Source organism: Microtus pennsylvanicus, chromosome 9 (genome assembly GCF_037038515.1).
Source record: "Microtus pennsylvanicus isolate mMicPen1 chromosome 9, mMicPen1.hap1, whole genome shotgun sequence".
Classification (NCBI taxonomy): Eukaryota; Metazoa; Chordata; class Mammalia; order Rodentia; family Cricetidae; genus Microtus; species Microtus pennsylvanicus.
The window spans coordinates 26274958-26294609 of NC_134587.1; the positions used below are offsets into that span (position 1 = coordinate 26274958).

At 47.1% G+C, this 19652-nt stretch overlaps 1 protein-coding gene across 5 annotated transcripts in view; it reads right to left on the minus strand.

Annotated features, from left to right (window-relative positions):
* Fmnl2 (formin like 2) overlaps positions 1-18727 on the minus strand; it is a 247278-nt gene extending 228551 nt beyond the window's left edge. For 4 of the 5 annotated variants that reach the window (XM_075985193.1, XM_075985192.1, XM_075985190.1 and 1 more), the window contains exon 1: positions 18316-18583. In XM_075985193.1, the coding sequence (XP_075841308.1) occupies positions 18316-18432 (117 nt within the window). In that variant the 5' untranslated portion in view covers positions 18433-18583. Of the gene's footprint in view, positions 1-18315 lie in introns of all 5 variants that reach the window. The other variant, XM_075985194.1, reaches the window with a different exon arrangement.
* Positions 18728-19652: the final 925 nt, after the last annotated feature.

The following is a 19652-nucleotide window of genomic DNA, read 5'->3' on the forward strand; positions in this document are numbered from 1 at the left end:
TCTCAGATAGATTACCAGAGCCCAGCTATAAATTCAGAAACTAAGTTATTTCTGACATGTGTGCACAGAAATGGCAGGTGACAACTGAACAGCTTACTTCCAAAGGGAAGGGGGAAGAAATGAGACTGGGGAGCTTGAGGGTCTCTGTATCATTTCACCTCTCATACTGCGTGGTACTTTACCCTGCTGTTCTGTCCTATTGGGATACGCCATCCAGAATATCCGATTAGGATACAGAGGCTAGTGCTTGTGAGGTCAAGGCAAAAGGATCAGAAGTTCAAAGACATCCTCAGCGACAAGTCAAGTTTGAGGCCAGACTGTGCTATGGGGGGCAGGGGGGACCCCTGAAACTAAAATCTGTCCACTAGGATTGCTTCTTGGAAGAGAAGGCGTACACGGCAGAGCACACACGAACAGTTCTTAAATTAAAACAGCACAAAGGGAGATTTCCTCATAAAATAACAGTCTACATAGAACACTGTGAGAAACTATGACTCTTATGAAGATCTGTATAAACAGAAGGAAAGAAAGAGGCGAAAAGGCGAGAGAAAGGGCCACATTTTCCTGTCCACGCACACCCTACACATCTGCGTCTCCTTTGAGATGGTTGGGAATTTCTTTGTAGAGCAGCGACAGCAGAGAACAGACGGACCCACAAGGAAGCTCGGTCCTGAGACAGAGAACAATGTGACTCCTAAGATAGAGGAGGAGAGTGGGGTACGGCTCTGAAAGCCAACACTGGGACCCTGGCGACAGCAGAGGACTCGGGATGGCCAGAGGGAGCTTTCCACTGGACCAGAGCTGGAATCCAGTGATAGGTGGAAGAAAGATCATCCTTTAGCTCCCAAAGCTGTTTTTGCTCAAGGGAAAAAAAACAAAAAAACAAACCCAAAAACCCAAGTGTTTGTGACGCCGCCGGTTCATTTATAATCGTCCTCTTTGTTCAGTCTTGGCAGCCGCCCCCCTGAGCATTAGGGTAAAGTCTAGCACCCCGCCAAAAATACCAGCATTGCGACTGATGTGTGATTCAAAAAAGCTGTCAAAATGAACACTCCAAGAGGAATGAGTCACGGGCTGGGCCAGGCAGGCTAATATTTTTGTAGCATATTATAATCCTTTTCATCTGGACTCTCTTGGGGGAGGGGAGACTATTATGTCCTTTCATGTAATTCTAAACTAAGTGCTTCAGCAAGTGTGCAAGGGGCATGACAGAACGGGTTCATACCTTCGTTAAAGAATCTATATCTTAAAATTACACACACACTCACACACACACACTACACACTACACACAAGATTCAATCCATGCAATTTTAAGAACCCTCAAAGGTCTAAAAACATGGACAATTGTTATCTCACAGTATTCTAACGGTGTTGTCAAATATTCTTTTATCCCACTAACTCAATAAAGAAAACTCAGGGCAGCCTCACCTGGGAGAATGAGGAGTGTGTCTGTCTCAGAAATGTCTAGACTAAGTTCTCGATGTCGGCGGAGCTTTCATGTGATTTGGGACGGTAGCCTTTGTTTTGCCCGATTCAGCAAGATTGGTAAAGTGTTCTTCCAAACAGATTACCGCAGAGCATTCTGGGGGGCACATGACAAGAAGTGCCCAGGACACTGCAACTACAAGGTTGCCCTTCTCTGCTTCGGAGAACAAGCCCAGTGGCTCGATATTCTTGGTTGGCAGAAATGCCAGGGGTGCTCTTATCTCAATCAGAAGACCATGTAGACACAAGTCACACAAAAATCCAAATGACTTCATTCATCTCGACACAGAGCTGGAACCCGCAGAGTCTCTTCTGTCTCGACGCCTGTGGCCTAGTAACGTTTCGCATGGGAGCTTCACCGCTCTAGTTACAGAGACACGCTGACGCTTCCATTAAGCCCTGAGTGAACTGACAGTGAAATTCCTGGCACTCTTTCTAATAGCGCAAAACACACAGGGTCAAGATAAAACAGCCAATTACAGGCTACCTATGTAGACCACAGTTTAAGACATTATTTGCATATCAGAATGGATGAGTAAATGCAATCTTAAGGCAAGAACAGCAAGCTCAAGCTACCGTCCATTCACTTCTGGGCATTCTGGGGCCTCCTTCCTCTCTCCTCCCGCCACACTGTTGCTGTTTGGTTGTTTGAGAGTTGCTCTGGTTTAGGTTTGCTTTTTGATGACAGGGTCTCATGAATCTTAGGCTAGCCTCACTCTAGCAACCAACCACTGCTACAACTCCACTTCCTGAGGGCTGAGGTTACAGGCATACACCAGGTTTACAGGGGGTTAAGGATCAAACCAAATTCTGTGTACACACTAGGCAAACACCACGTGAACTGCATCCCACATTCTAACAAACCCTGCCTTACAAGTTCAGTTAAAAGCCTGTCTTGGCGGGGAGGTGGTGGCGCACACCTTTAATTCCAGCACTCGGGAGGCAGAGGCAGGCTGATCTCTTGAGTTCGAGACCAGCCTGGTCTACAAGAGCTAGTTCCAGGACAGGCTCCAAAGCTACAGAGAAACCCTGCCAGAGGGGGGTGGGGGAAAGACTGTCTTGGAAGGTTAATGCCAATGCAGAATTCTTACAAATATGCTCTGTTAAGACTACAAGCTTTCCAGCAAAGCAGGTGTGACTGTTTGCCCACTTCTGACACTTGCCACCCACAAGAGTGAGACCCCCGTCCATCACCATCTGGGGTCCAAGCTCCTCCCCCATGAAAGCTGTCCCTGACGTGAGTACTTTCCACCATTTTCCAAGACCCTGGTACAGATAGAGACACACACCTAGTGCTTTAACTGCTCAGGTACAGCGCAAAACTCACTTTCTCTAAAGATTATGTGTTGCAGAACTCGACCCAATCAGTTACGAACATTCATCAGCATAAACCAAAAATGTTCTGAATCTTTAACCTGGGCGTGTACTTGTGGACCGTGCATGGCATGGTTCTGAACCTTTAACCTGAGCGTGGTGCACAGCACATCCATATAAGATCCCACCATCTCCACCTCCATGCCTCTCTTCCGCTAGCGGTTACCACCTTAAGAAGAGGGTATTTAAATCTTTACTTAGCTTTATTTTCTGTGTATGAGTGTTTTATCTGTATGTATGTCTGCGCACCACAGGCATGGCTAGTGCCTGCGGACGCCAGAAGAGGACAAGAGATTCCCCTGGACCCAGAATCGTAGATGGTTATGAACCATTCTATGGGTGCTGGGAATCAAACCCAGGTCCTCTGTTCTTAACCACAAGGCCATCTTTCCAGATCCTCCATGCTTCTTTGTGATTCCTTATTTGGTAGAATTTGCTGTTAAAGATATATAATCTCCTTGCCGTTAGTTCCAGCACACGGGAAACAGAGGCAGGTGGATCTCTGAGTTCCAAGAAAACCTGGTCTACATACAGAGTGAGTTCCAGGACAGTTAGGGATACACAGAGAAACCCTGTTTTGAAACATACATGTGTGTGCGTGTGGGCGCGCGCGCACACACACACACACACACACACTGCCCAGCATAAGAGTGACTAATACTAAACAATAAGAGTTGTTTTCCCACAAGGAAGTTCAAGTCTATGAGTTATCACTGGGGGCTGAACAAAAGGCTTGCTACACAGCCCACGAGGGTAACAACACAGCCATTTTACTAGCGACAAAAACAAGGTTCCAAGACAGTTATCTGAAAGAGAGCTTTGAAACGACCGGAGGACAACTGTTGCTGGAGAGAAAGCCAATTTGAGCACAGCTTTCCGGCCTTTCCTATTTCAACAGTGGGCTGTGCCTTATTCATCCGCTCCTTATTTGATCTCTATTTATAGAGGACATACCATAGCTTCAGGACATACAAGATGAATATAGGATGAAAAGATGCTGAAATAATAGGGACTTGGCTCCGGCTAAGCATCTGTTAGAGCTGTACTTTATTTTATATTATCTTTATTGGAACTGGAGGTCACCATGGCACCTTAAGAACACAGCTTTCTACTTAACAAATTTAGATTCTCAGGTGCAGAGGGAGCTTTAAGATACCTGCCCAAGCGGGTGTGGTCTCTTATACTATAAATGCAGCTGTAAAGCCTGCGGGGGCGCTCTCTCTCTCTCTCTCTCTCTCTCTCTCTCTCTCTCTCTCTCTCTCTCTCCCCCTCCCTCCCCCCCTCTCTCTCTCTCCCTCCCTCCCTCCCTCTCTCTCTCTCTCTCTCTCTCTCTCTCTCTTGCTTCTGGCTCTTGCTTCCTGATGTTAGACTCTGTTCCTGTTCCCCATTGATGCAGAGGACTGTGATCTAGGACAATGATCTGTGACTCTCCCCTAAATAAATAACCCTTTATTATATGTAATTCTGAACTGGTGTGGGATTATTTTGCAACTTCCATCATCACTCAGTTATAACATCCTCAGGCAGGCCCCTTTAGTCCCGGGTTTCTCACAATTGAAAGCTTCCCAATTTCCCAAGCTACCGTTCACATTTGCTAAAATATCCAAAGAAAGGCCACAGGCTGGGCTGGGGGTGTAGCCTGGTTGGTAAGGTGCCCACCTGGCAGGCATCAAGCCTGACATACCCACCTGTCATCTCTGCAGCCAGGAGGGAAAGACAGGAGGGTCAGAAGTTCAAGGTTATCCTGGGCTACACAGAGAGTGAGGACAGCCTGGGATGTGTAAGAGTCTATCACGATCTGGGGGAGTGGGTGAGAAACAGGTCAGAAAGCTCATTAACAATGTCTGTGGTTATCACTGGAGAAATCCTTGTTCAACTCCAAATGGCACCCAGAAAACCACAAACTATGTACATGTGGAACACTTAAGAGGGCTGAGGCAGCAGAGTCCCAATCCTAAATTTCCAGGCCAACCTGGGCTACACTGCAAGACCCTATCTCAAAAGGATGACAAGAAAGGACAGTGACATGGGTCAGTGGGTAAAGAAAGGCACTCGCCACCAAGTCTGACACCCGGAGTCCAATCCCTGGGACTCCATGGGATGGGATGAGAGAATCAGCTCCTGCCGGGTATGCTCTGGCCACACATCCCCACACAAAGATACACAATCACACAAAAGTAAATCACACACATCCCCACACATAGACACACATACACACAAAAGTAAATCACACACATCCCCACACATAGACACACAATCACACAAAAATAAATCACACACATCCCCACACAAAGATACACATACACACAAAAATAAATCACACACATCCCCACACAAAGATACACATACACACAAAAATAAATCACACACACCCCACACAAAGATACACATACACACAAAAATAAATCACACACATCCCCACACAAAGATACACATACACACAAAAATAAATCACACACATCCCCACACAAAGATACACATACACACAAAAATAAGTAATGAAATATTGAAGGCGAAAAGACATGTATAGTAAGTGACCTATACGGTATTATTTATTTGAACGCTGACTTAAAAATTCTCACAAGAAAAAAACTAGCACTATTTAAAGACATTATACCACTGAATAACATTTAAAGGCGTTGTGATAATAAATAGCATCTACAAAATGACAAGTAAGATTGTGTCCAAATGAGTTCCAGGTTCTATGGCTGGATGTCAGTGTTATCCTGGCACACACACATATATTTCTCTTGCAGCTTCTCCTTTAGCCAATCGCCAGGGCTCAACTTTATGCACAAAATTACTTTCTGGAATTATTTCAATGCAGAATTACACATGCTGTACTTTTATGGTCAACTTAGAGGATTTTAGGGAGATTTTTAACTATATACAACTTTTATTTTTAACTTCAGAATCAAGTCTGTATAAACTTTGTATATGTCCCTTGCAATACATTAGCTTTTGAAATAAACTTTTAAAAGTGCAACAGGGTACGAATCTGGGCCAGAGACTAGAAATTATAGATGCACTCTCTACCTGGAATGCCCAGGACCACGTGTGGCTTCAAAAAGATGAACCATGCCATTCTGAGCATCAGCCTTTGTGCACTAACCAGTCCTCCCTTCCAAGCCTGACATTCCATGGGTCTAGAACACTCACAAACTTGAAATTATCACGCATTTACACATCACACAGATTTAACAAGCAAAATGGTGACCAGAAGACACAGCTGCCGGGACAGTCAAAGCCATGAGCTCCTCAGCCTCCACCGTAGGGAGCCAAGAAGGTTGAGTACATCCCACAGGCCCGTTCCTACGCTACTTTCAAGGCCTGTGCAAGGCCCTTCTGAGCCATCAGGGGAAGAAACAGATCTCTTTCAGCCTGAGGGCTCTTCCATCACCCCAGAGAGGCTACCTGCTTCATATCCCACACAGCTATCTAACACAGGTGACACCACTTCGCATTGCTATTTTACTTCCGGCACCCCGGCTATCTCATTTCCATGTCTGTGTGCCCTCCCAGGTCTAGCTGACCTCTGCCCCTTCCCACTTAACTGTAAACTCCTGGATGGCACCCCAGGAGTCTGCCTCACTCAGCATCCTCCAGTGCCAACAGTACTGCCTAGCACGCAGTAAGATCTCAATAGATTCTCTGGACTGCCCCATTAAAAGTATGCACTTATCTTACACGGTGCTAAAGAAGCAAAAGTGCACCGTATAGAATTAAAGCTTTAGTGCAGGGTGTCTAAGATGGAGCTGGACTCTCAGGAGCATCTTCTGGCTTCCTTCCAAGGAAATCAAACACTGAGAACCCAGTGCAGCTTTCTCTCTAACCCTTGAAGTTTAGTCTAATTGTAACTATGCTGATTATGAAGATCTCTGGGTTAGATGACATACAAGATGGACCCTGTATATACATAAAACAGTTACTGCACAGAACAAAGAATGAGCAAGCGTACATTTCATGACACCTTATGGTTAATTTGGGAGAAAAAAAACCTGGGTTCAAATCCTGCCTCCAGTGTTTTGTAGTGACCACTATGACTCTGAAGCCCACTATCCCATTAGCGAGAGGAGGATAGCGCTTCTCTGGAAGGATGTCGGAGGCACCTGCCATGAAGTAGCATGAGTGAGCAGTCCCCTAAGCCTCGCCTTTCTTTACAGAAGAGTGTTCTCTGTAGTTTTAACACAACAGAATTGGATCGCAAACTTCAGTACTTCCAGATATAACTTCAAGCCTCAAACTCTCATGCCCCATTTCCCTTGTTTCTTTAAAACCCTTACTACTACAAGCAGCAATCAGAAAGCATTCTACAAACAGATGTGGCTCATTCAAACATACTTTACTTCAAGTCAAACATACACACACACACACACACACACACACACACACACACACAGGACCTGTTACTCTTAGAAAGCCGTTCACTACTCACTTGACAACCCTATGGCACAAACCAAGCCTGGCTTAAAGACTGTAACAAACCCCTGCTTGTCTCCTGCCACAGCCGCTGTCCTTTTTTCTACTCCTAATTCTTAAGTCAAGTGGAGCTTGATGCCAACTTCTTATCGCAGACGATGAGGTCATGTTGGGCACTTAACTGCCATCCAGTAACATGGGGAATCCCAAGATGAGTAAGAGCCCATGACAACATTTCAGCACAAAGTCAAGTGTGTGCAATTAACCATCAGCTCAGTGTGGTCTGTTCAATGGGTTCTCGGCAGCTACTCCAATTCACTGTCTTCTTCCGGCCCACTGGGTTGCCTAATGAGAGGGTCCCACCCTCCCAGATCAGGCCTTTGCAGAAGCAGCTGCCAGGACCTTGCCTTCCAGGAGCCCCAAGTATAAAGCAGCTGATAAAAGAAAGATGTAAGTAGGTGGCTGAGCCTACAAAAAGAACTACAAAGCCACGTATACAGGCAGCCCGACTGTGCAGCCGCACCTCACAAGGGTGCTGTTTACCAAGTGCCTTGTGAGTAAAGGCTGATTCATACAATAAAGAGATCAAAGCACAGGGAACTGTGTTCCCACCTTCTCCAAGATGATATGAGCCTGGAAGGGCACACAGAGAGAACAGGATTCGGGGTCCCCAAGAAGGCTACATGCGAGTCAGTACGCAGAGAAGCTGGGGGAATGTCTTCCATGCTGGAGCACCAATAGCTGAGGAAAGTTATAAGGAAGAGAGGAGCGAATGGAGAGAAAGCGAGCTGCAACGGAAAACAGGTCTGACCTAACCATGGTCACTGGGATGAGAAGCCTGGCAGAACACAAGTTCTGGAAAGCCGAGTAAGGAAGCCTGACCACCACCAACAAACAGCCATGGAGCGCCGGGTGTGGACTGGAGTAACCGGGGCCTGGATGAGAAAAGCCCACACAACAAAGTTCACAGTCAGATCTTTTCATGTTTCAAGAATTATCAAGAAAGACAGTTAAAAAAAAAAAACAAAGGTTACAACCATGGCTTGGGAGGGGAAAGAAATATAAGGCCGTAAGCAACTCTAGGCGCCGAAGGCCCCAGCATGCACTTGCTGGCTTTCAGTCTGTAAGTCCCTCCCCATGTATGCTTTATTCATGGAGTACAAATCAAAATGGCCTCTTCTCAGCATCACAAAAAGCAAGAGCACTATCTGGCACACCTCTAAAGTGACTGGCAATGGAATACCCAACAACAGAAAGGCACCTCTGTCCACACTGCTTAATACATCATCCTGGACTGAAGAGATCTCTCAACAGAAGTGGGAACCTGACAGTTACAGGCATTTAGAAGCACCACAAGGCACAACCCTGTGGTCAGCTTTTCTCCACTCAAGGGTGACCATCAGGAGAGTTGGCTCAGGCTGTCTGGGAGACAAAGAGTCCAACTTGGCTTGAGGAACAACTGGGGACGGAGGTGAGAATCCAATTCCTGATCTAGGAGTTGTGATACAATGGTGTGTTCAATCTAGAAATAATTTTTCAGTAGATGATTAGGCATTGTCAATCCAAAGAACAACACAAAATCATTTTTTAATTTTTAATATCTGCATTATCATTAAAAATAGGAAATCAACCTCTGGATATCTGGTAGTTATCATTAATTTAAAAATCAAATGGCTATTATTAAAGGACTACATCTTTAAATGAGGCTTGGAGCCTGTTTGATTCACAGATGATGGGAGATCTCTAAGCCAAACAAATGTTTTCCAAGAAAACAAACCCTGAGACTGAAACATTCTATGAAGAAACGGTGCTAGAAGGCAAGCTCAAGGTTTCACAAGCCCAAGGGGCTATGCGGTGACTAATGGTCTAAGTTTACGCCTGGATGGTCTGACTAGTGGGCAGCAGACAGGTTCCTGGCATCTTGGATCCAACATATTAAGGCTACACTGGCTTCCTGGGTCAACCAGGAAGAAAAGAAGACCATGGGAATAGTAAGTACCAACTAGTCCAGAGCCTGTGACCAAAAGAACAAAGTTCTACCAAGAGATCACCCGGGCTGACCGTCTCAGAAGCCGAAAGAGCCTCAATTGCAGCTCACCGATAAAGCTGATCCCCTGCTCACTGCTCTTCAATGCTGGTCCCCTAGATTTCCTAAGGAGATTTGGCAGGATTGACCTCACCGGACAAACGGAGTGCTGCTGCTACCGTGTGAATGGGAACATCCAACATCCAACCTCTGCTGCCTGTTATCACAACACTTCCTTCTATGCGAAAAGAAGCAACAGGACTCAGTGCAAGTGCCGGGGCCAGGGGTGCAGCTTGGCTGATGGAGGGATGTAAATCCTCACACTCTGGAGGTAGGAGAAGGCTACCATTGGCTGTTTATATAGTCAAGTTGAGGCTAGCCCGTTACAGAATACCTTATCTTGAAAGAAAGAAGGATTGAAAGAGAAAGAAGGGAAAGGGGGACGGAAATTGTTTTTTTTGGGGGGGGGTGAGAGTTCTGCCATTGTCAAAATCATCTTCTCTACCTTCCCCAACAACAACAAAATGATATTTTTATAGTCCTGTCCAAATCCAGACCTTCTTTAACTCTGCTCCCAATTACTAGAAACTTTTATCTGATCAAAGAGTCACCTACATACATTTCCTTGGAAGAACTGCATTTTTAGAAGAAAATGAGACACTAATTGCTTCTGTCCTCCCAGTTCCAGGAACAGCACATATGCTGCCCTCAAAACCGAAACCACAAATGTGACCAATTACGAGTAAGAGGAATGACTATTTGCTTACGCTATAACTCATAGAGGGATAACTAGACTCCAACACTGAGAACAATCAGCTCATTCTTGACCTAGCATCCTATTTATCTTTCTATTCTCAAAGCTAATTGCTTATATAAGCATGCCAATTTGCCTTGATTATAGGATTCTTAATAAATGAACGCTGTTTACATTTCACAAGTGTATTTGAATTTCACTCCAGGAAGCCAAGCTCATCAAGTCTTTGTGAGTGGGAAAGCCAGAGATCAAAGCAAATGGTCTGCGTTGAACCAACAAACAATTAGGCTTGAGAATAGAGGCTCAAGGAAGGCAGGAGCACATCTCTGCCTCCTCCCCTCCAGAAGTCCCTCAGAGCCACTGCTCAGTCCTAACCATGGCGTGGAGAGCCTTCTCTGCAAATGGCCATTCGGGTCACCCCACGGCCATTTCTGAAGTTAATAACTGTACCTTTCAACAGGTTTTTATTCTGATCTTCTGTTTTCCCAAACTTCCTGTTTTGGGTTGAATCAAATATCTATCTTCAGGGTTAGTTTTTGATTGTTTGTTGTTTGTTTTGTGTGTATGTATATATGTATTTGTTAGTTTTGTTTAATTCTTAACATTGCCTGATGCTTTCCTAAAATACTCATTCCGCCCCCCCAATGATTTTAATTCTTAACAAAGTTTGGGCTTGAAGTCGAAAGAATAAAATGAAACACTCCTTGAGCGTAGTAACTTTCAAGCTAGGTACTATCAGATCCCACTTGACTCTTAAAAATCCCAGTGTCCACTCACACATAAGTTCACCAAAATGACTACTAGTGAGATTCACGTCAGTACTTTTTAATTCTCTCTATTAGCACATTATTTATACATAATAGAAATAAGTAGTTTTTTTTTTTACTTTGAATTATTTGTATGTATGTCTGCCTGTGCATGAGTGCAGGTGCCCAGAGCCCAGAAGAAGATGTTGGTCCCCTGGAGTTGGAGTTACCAACAGCTATAACCCAAATTTGGATTCTCTGTGAGAGCAGTATATGTTCTTAACTGCTGAACCATCTCTCCAGCCCCAACACAAGCACCCGTGAGGCCCCGCATAGTATCAACACACAATCAGGTTTGTAAACTAGTACTTCAACTGATTTCTCTTTAATAGTTCCATGAAACTTCTGCGGGAAAAAGGAAAAGAAGTGAGTTCCCAAGCAAACATGCATGTGGACAGATCTGAGCGCCACCATTTTCAGATATTATTTGTAGCTTCGTGTCCTCAAAACAGGTACATGGCCAACATGTGAGCTGTATGACATCTTCCTCAAAGCCAATAAGTTTTAGAATAACCAGGACATGGGCACCAACAACCTCCCACACTCCCCCATTGCCCAGATAAGATCTCAGGTAGCACAGGAAAGTCTTGAGCTGGCAAAATCGCCCCAGAGAAAGCAGGGTCTACACATGCAGGCTGTCTGCTTCTCTAACAATGGGTACAGGAACTTAGAATCACGAACTCAATGACAGATACACAGGAAGACCTGTGAGGGGATCAATAAGAACTTCAGACAGTTTGTCCTAGAAAAATAAAATTCAGGCCACTTAAGGGGTCCACCTGGGAACAGTGAGGGCCATGTATTGTTTTAATTTTTCCTGTGAATCTAAAGAGAAAATACAATCTATAAGCATCACATACCATGGTATTCCCACGTACAGACCTGGTCTTTCCATACTTTTAAGGATTCCCAGGCTTCCTGACCAAAAGCTATGGTCCTTAAGTGAATCGACCCCTGATGAAGCACTCCAGCTGCCAGCTCACCCCTAGAAAACAGCCCGGTGCCTGGTGTTCTGTTCCTGGACCGGGTGCATGGGGTGTGGGTAGGGACAGGAAGATCTCCCTAAAACATAAGAATTCTCAAAGGCATGCTCTCTCTCCTCAACTGTGCAAGTAGGTGGAAACCAAGATGATGAACAAAGCCTCTCGAAAGATCATGAGTCCAAAACCTGGGGACACTTGCTGACTGGGAGGGGGGGATTCCACAAAAGTCACTCTAAAAGAAGGCCTCTGTCAAGCAACTGCATAGTTTGACCTCCTCTTCCCTGTTAAGGCCTTCCAGTGTGTTCTTTGACAACTTGCTACTCTGTTCCTAAAAGAATTCCAGGCACCAGTGGCCTCTTACAAAGGAAACAAACACCTATATAATCTGTGCTTGGTTTTGCTTTGGTTTGGTTTGGTTTTCTGGGGGAGAGAGTTGGTTTTTATTTTTTGAGACAGGGTCTCACGTGACGCAGGCCAAGAACGATCTTGAACTTCCTGTCCTCCTGTGTCTCCATCCCCAGTGCTGGTATTACAGGCATAAAAATCATGTTCTTAGGCAGTGCTGGGCAGCAAACCCAGTGTTTCATGCGTGCTAAGCAAGCACACTACTGACTGAGCTAAATCCCCAGCCCTGTGTTTCTTAGTCACTTCCTGACACCTGTGCTCTCTTAGTCCTTTGGGCAACCTTTCTTAAAAGCCAAAGAATCACCACAGGAAACATGGGTCTAAACATTTTCCCTTCTTCGAGTCCAAGAGGGATCTTCAAGGAGCTCCTGCCCAACTTTCGGGTGCCAGATTGTGTGCCTACAGCCTGCTGGTGATGATCCACCTCAAGCAGGGCATCTCAGGGCCAAGTGCTGGAATGTCAAACCACCTAGTAAGTGGGGTGGGAAGGATCTTCCTGCCACATCCTCTTCCACAGATGCTGTGTGCACAATGTCAGTAAAGATATCACTCTCAACTTTTTGGACAACTCTAAACATTCAAACATTCCCCCTATTTTCACCTGAATGTTGGTCACTGACCTCGGGGAGTTTTATTATCCAGGCCCTTATGGAATCATTACAAAAGTTTGTTGTTGTGTTTGTTTTTGCCACGGGGTCTCAATTCTACAGTTCAGGCTGGTTGTCATCCTTAGCTCCCCCAGTGAGGGATGAGAGATCTCGGGCACCACACCTGGCAGACTAAACAGCTGTCTATGACAAGAAGGCAGCACTAACACCAAGCAGGAAAGAATCACAATGTCTTATGTTCTACTCCTTCAAAGCGCTGTAATTTCCCTCAATTATCCTAAAATCTGGGCCAAACTTAATCCCTACCCACAAATGAAGAAAAGCAGGGGCTATGCCAAAAAACTCCAGGAAGTAGTTCCCCTCTTCCTAGCGCAATGCTTTTCCTAGATGATGGGGCAGGGGTGAAACAAATTCTTCTCCCTTGAGGATTTATTTATAGGTGCCCACACAAATTGCATTGCCTAGAATCTATCCTAGGCTCCAAAAACATGTACACTCTGAACACCCTCTGGTCAACCGGTACCTCACATAGCCACTAAGGAAATGCATACGCGTTCACAACGATAGTAGGAATAGCATCTCCACTGCAAGGGGAAGGGCACACAGCTCCAGGGAGCCGCTGCCCAGGGGTGAAACCGTCATGTTTCCAAATGACGACACTCTGCCCCCTTCCACACTCTTTCCCTCACACCAGGGGAAGTGAGAAAACAAACAGCCTCACTACACTGCCATCACCATCTTCTCCACAGACCTCACCCAAGCACTGTTCTTAAAGTAGAGCATAGTGGGAAACAAACCTAACTGTTGCAACCCGACTGTCTGTGTCCCCTTCACAGAGGGGCATGCATTCAAGTGACAGTTGGCTGTTGCCTTTGGTTTGCTAAACCCTAAGCTTTGGCCGGGTGATAGTGGCACAGGCCTTTAATCCCAGCACTCAGGAGGCAGAGGCAGGTGGATCTCTGTAAATTCGAGGCCAGCCTGGTCTACAGAGGAAGTTCTACGACAACTAGGGCTTACACAGAGAAACTCTGTTTTAAACACACGCACACGCACACACACACACACACACACACACTTTAGTTTTCCAATGCAAAATGTTTCACATCTGCCAGGAAAGAAAAGCTAAAGAGTACATTTTTGAGCCACATGAAGTTTTATCTCCATGCCTGGACATCCGAGAGCCAAGCAGATGCCACATTGTCGGGCACCTAGAGGGCAGCCTCAAATGCACCTCACTGCAGCCACTTCTAAAGACATTCTGCCAACTGTATACAGTTTGAACCCGGCACTTACCAGATTCTAGGATGTCTTACTGCTCTTCCCAAGCTCTTTTTCTCCCCAGTTTCAGATTTGAGAAATCATGACATAAGAGGGAAGCCAGGAGAATGGGAAGAAGACATCCGAATTTGGTTAAAATCCCAGGCTGGTGATTTAGTAACAACCACAACGTCAGGTGATTCGGGTAATCAGCACGTACACATCTCTAGCCCTGCGGATGGGCAGCCTGGCAGCAGGCACACACAGAAAGCGTGTGTCTTTTACAGTAGGCACTCAGAAGGGTTCCTGAGTGCCCCCAACTCCTCCCTAAGGCTAAGTGACTAAATCCCCTGGGGGAAGAGGGGGGAGACAAGGAAACTGACTCAGATGAGTCTGAAACTAAAGAAGTTCCCAATTTCAAGGCTAAGATTGCCCTTAAACCACTACTTCATCTTTCTTTCTATATCTGCTCACAGAGCCGTGTGACACATATATAGAGACTCAGGCGACCATGTCAGAAGACTTACACTCAAATCATCCTTTTCCCCTGAAATTCAAAGGAAGAATCCTTAAAACAGCTCCTCAACAAAGGCGACGACTTGTATTCTGCATCTGTAAACAGTGACTGGCACTGAAAATAAACAGTATTACGGAGCGCCTACTGGAAAAGTGGTATTCTTGGATGGACCACTGCATGCAACGCCCACTGAGAAGCTGCCTTCGCAGCATCCCATCTGAATACGAAGAATAGAAAAGGATTTGCTTCTGTGTGAGCCCAAGGACTAGACAGGGCTTAATCAATGCAACAGAAAGCCACACGGGCACGGGGTCATAAATGCGTGGGACCAAATAATGCAGCCTGATGTCACCTATAAATATATATGTATCGATCAAAGACTGCAGGAGATAACTAAACTCATAACTGAAGACGCTTTCGCTGACCAGCAGAATGGAAACATTCTGTGGGATCATATGTAGCCGCACACACGAAGACACACGTCACCTATAGCTCTACTGAAAGGTAGATACAGAAGGTCAAATGAACATTGAGTCAGCGAACCTTTTCCCTAAACATAAGTTTGCAACCACCGTTATAGCAATCCTGAATAAAACCTCGGAGAGGGAGAGACTTTCCTTAGAAGAATTAAAATTCTTAAAATGTGGATCCAGTTTTTAATAGGAACAGTTTACAGGACATTTTTAAATTACCCCTGCTGATCTTAGTCTGGTAGTTGGTGCGTGCCCTCTTCTCTCTTCTTCCTATTCATAGCCGGTGTTTTTTTTTTTTTTATTTTTTTAGGTACGTACAACTCAACTCACACAAGCTGCTGGGGTAAAGGCTATGGTCACCGAGTAGATGTCTAATCTCTGAAATAGGATGGACTTGTGTCACTTTAATTTTTATTTTTAGGTTTTAAGTATTCTAGAGCTGGAGGTTGAGAGGAAGTGCTTTTCTAACCTGAAACAGCTTGTTAACTGTTGATGTAAGCCGTGCTTACAATGAGGCGCTTCTAGACTTTCCTAAATCAAGTTTCCTTCCCAAAATCCCTTGTGATCTTTATTATATAAGGAAGTGAAATGGATCTGGTGTGGTGGCATACACATAAGCCCAGCACGCAGGGTAAGGTAGGTAGACAGAAGCCTGTGGTCAGCCTGGGTACACGGCGAGGTAGAGGTGGGAAGGGAACTAACATCAATAATGCCAACGTGTTTCTCCTTACTCCAGGACGGGAAATCATAAATACATGCATATAGAAAAGTACTAGCTCATAAAATCTCCCTCCTAAAATGTGTCCTTCAAGCTTAATGTCCAGGATTAAGTATTTCTGATGCCTCCAGCAACTCAGGAAACTGAAAGAAAAACAAAGCGGAGTACACTGAGTCAATAACCTCAGGGAGAGGGGACGGGAGAAACCAACAGCGGATGGGATGATCCGGGAGGGTTGCCTTCAGCCTGCTTCACGTCTCTCTCTCAACAGCAAGGGGAACTTAGACGAGTGTGTAAACATCAGCCGTCCAAGTATTTCCCTAACACAAGGATTCCAAAAGTCTTTTAACTTTCAAAAAAAAAAAAGGCAGCATATTTTCTGGTTTTGTTTTTTTGTTTGAGAAACTAGACTACTCTAAACAGCTTACAAAAGAATTGCATCCAGTTAACTGTGTGACACATGGTGGAGGAAAAGTAGCCACAACAAACTGCAGACACTGACACCCCAAGGAGCCTGGGATTTACAATCATAAAAGTCTTCAGACTTCACTCTGTGACCTGCTGGACTCAATAGGAGCACAAATCCACCATGTTAATGAAGGGCATTATTTTCCTAAAGATTAATTCCTACCATGTGTTATTAATCAGCAGAGTAACTGAAAGCTCATGCAAAAAATGCTCTCCCAGTTGAGTAGAACTTAATTGCATTATTGTTATTAGCATGACTGCTGCACGGCCTTCCCTGTGTCACAGGCTCCCCCGCTCCAAGCTCCAAGTACTCAGTCTGCCTCTGTCCTTCTCTCTCTGTCTCTCTCCCTCTCCCCCTCCCCCTCTCCCTACCCCTCTTCCCCCCTCTCTCTCTGGCACACAGAAAGACAAGACAGACAGACAGACAACATCACACTATAAAGAGAAAAGAAAAGCAGCAAACCCAAAGAAAGGCCTGAGAGGCCATGTCTGTCTGTCTGTCACCAACAGTTTTTTCAAGAAACACCGTTTGTCTCTGGAAAGCCAGGTCAAGTATGCACCAGACTGCCTTGAGAAGTAATTACGCTTGGGCTGTTTCATTTCACAGCGTCCCATCTTGCATAACGTGGGAGCAGCTGTGGGAGATCACAGACGATGCAAAGCAAAACAGGCAACCACATCTTTCTCCCCCGTGTTAACAGCAATTTCCAGGGGGCCTAAAAAGGCTGCAGCCTCTGTGCTCCCTGAGCGCACAAAGCCAGCCTGCCATCCAGAACGCGTTCTCGGTATCAAAGCAGCCCCTTTTCAAGGGGATGAAGAAAGGCAGTTCCAATGTCCCAGTCAACGGTCAAATCTCAGAAAACCAAATTTTGATCCAAGGCTTGAGACCTTTCCCAAAGTTCTTAAGTTACATGCCAAAATTCTCTCAGGTAGACACGGGGCTTGGCCGCCTCCATCACAAGTTCCTCTAGCTCTGGCTGCCTTGTCTTAAAGGGGTTTAGAAAAAGGGAAACAGAATGTGAAGTCTAGGAGCCAGGCGTTCGCCCACCCCACCCCCACTCCCCATTTCCTTCCCAACATCCCTTAAGAGAAGCTGGGACCTTAAGTGCAGGAACCAACTGCACTTGAGACCCTTGCTGGGGCAAGGGAAGAAGCGTCACACCCTTTTGAGTTCCCAGTAAAGCAGACTCCGGTTGGGAAGGGCCCAGAAACTTAGTCGCGAAAGGAAACGGAGAGGATTCCAGTCTTTGGTTGGGAAGCTGGAACGGGAAGGCTGAGAGATGGGAAATGCGGGAGGGAGCCGTGGACTCAGCTGGAAGAACTGGGGTCGCCCGAGAAGTCAGGACAGCTCTTAACACGTCCCAGCCAAACTGCACATTTTTGTGGTTTAAGATTTAAGACCAAAGGGAACACACTGAGGTTCTCCCCCGCTCGGGGCGCTTCTCCCCCTTCTGGGTTTCAGATGCCTCCTCCTCGCGGAGGGACCCCGGCGCCACTCTGCTGCCGGCCTCCCCTTTCTCTTTCGGGGGAGCTGTCCATCTGCCCAGCCGAGATGTCCACCCTCCAAGTTCGCCTGACCAAGTGCGGGCGCGGCGCCTGCGGCCAGCCACCTGCGCGCGTCTGCTGCAGACCCCGCAGGCCCAGAGCTGGGCGTCCAAGGGATGCTGCGCAGGGAGTCGGGGTCTGCTGGCTGGTTTTCATTCTTTAAACAAAAAGCCTTAGCTGCTAACCGCTCATTCGTCCCCGGCCAGCCACCTTCCCTTCACACCCACGCTGCACCTCCCGGCACACGCGCTGCGAGGTGCCGCTCCCGCCAGACAATGGGTTCGTGGCCGGCGGGGTAGTCCGGCCCACGGCCCTCTCCCCATCCCAGGACCCGAAGAGAGCGCAAGGAGAGAGACGGAGAGAAGCGAGGCAGGGAGCCCACAATGGGGAAGGTGCGAGCGAGCCTCGCCCTCAGGACGGGAGGACTGGGTCCAGCTGCGCCGCCTGCCCCACCGGGGCCCCGCCGCGTACTCACCAGCACGATGGCAAAGCGCTCCTCCAGTTCACCTGGCTCGGGCATCGGCAGCTTCAATGGCACGTTGTGCGCCCTGAAATCGGTCTGCTGCGAGTCCATGCTCCCCGCGTTGCCCATGTCGGCTGCGTGCTGGAGCCCCGGCTGGCTCCCGGCCCCTCGCGTCCGCGTCCGAAATGCCCACAGCCCCGGGCGCTCGGCTCCCGCCCTCTGCCGCGTCCCGAAGAGCGTTCCGCTCACACCGCTCCCTAGCAGAGGTCCGAACCCAGCCGGTCCCCAGCTGCCCTCATGCTCCCCGCCGCCCCGGCGCCGCCCCGGCCTCTGTGCCTCGCGAGGGGTCTGCAGGGCGCCGGGCGCCGATCCGCATGGTGCTCCCGCCGGCGCCCGCGGCCGCTCGCGCGCTCCTGCTCCTCGGCCTCACGCCCCGGACAGCAACCGCTCAAACACCTCAGCCCCGGCCCCACGGCGAGCGGGTGATCGCGCACCGCGAGCCGACACAATGCCCCCTCTCGGCCCCCGCCCCCGGCCCGGCTCCTCCCACACGCCCCGCGGACTGCCGGGACACGTAGTTTCGGCCCAAACCGGCCACGCGCAGAAACTGCTCGCGCTCCTGGAGGGCCGCGCTGTGGTTGGGCTGTTTGCAGCCAGGACCAGCTGGACGCGTGAAGTGGCTTTTGTCCCTTTTGACTTGACCTCCCTCAGTTTTGACTTTAAACCTCACCTCAGTTTAAAGATCTGCCTGGTCTGCGTTAAATCTGAGTCTTCAGCACTTTTGAGAAATGATTGAATGAATCCAGTCAATCAGAAAACGCATGATTTAAGTTTCAGAAGAGTATAACAATGTCAAAAGATATCAGTAAATAGGACACACATACACACAACACACGGTACATGCCCAACTTCATGAGCTGAGGGTGGAGGCGTGGTTCAGGTTCTTCGGTATCTATGTTGTATGTTTTTTGATGTGGTTGAATGTGTCCTAAACTAATGTGTGATTTATGTTATATGTAGTCAGGGGTATTTCTTAATCTCTGCTGTACATCAGTCTCACTTGGGGAAATGGGTTAAAACGGCACATACCTTGAGTTCTGCCATGTATCTCCCTAAACTGAGAGATGGAGCCTGGGTAGGTGAAGGTACTAGTTTCCAGGTGACTTTGGTACACAGCTTGGGCTATTACCATTCTGAAGGAAATGTCAAGAGTCAGGGCTTTTCCTTAGTAGCTTTGACTACCTGGCCCATGCCCTCCCCCCTCCCCAGTGCTGAGACTGCTGAGGGATGATTTTTAGGGTAATTGCTTATCTTTGCCTCAGTTTCATCATCTGAAAAAAACCATAATG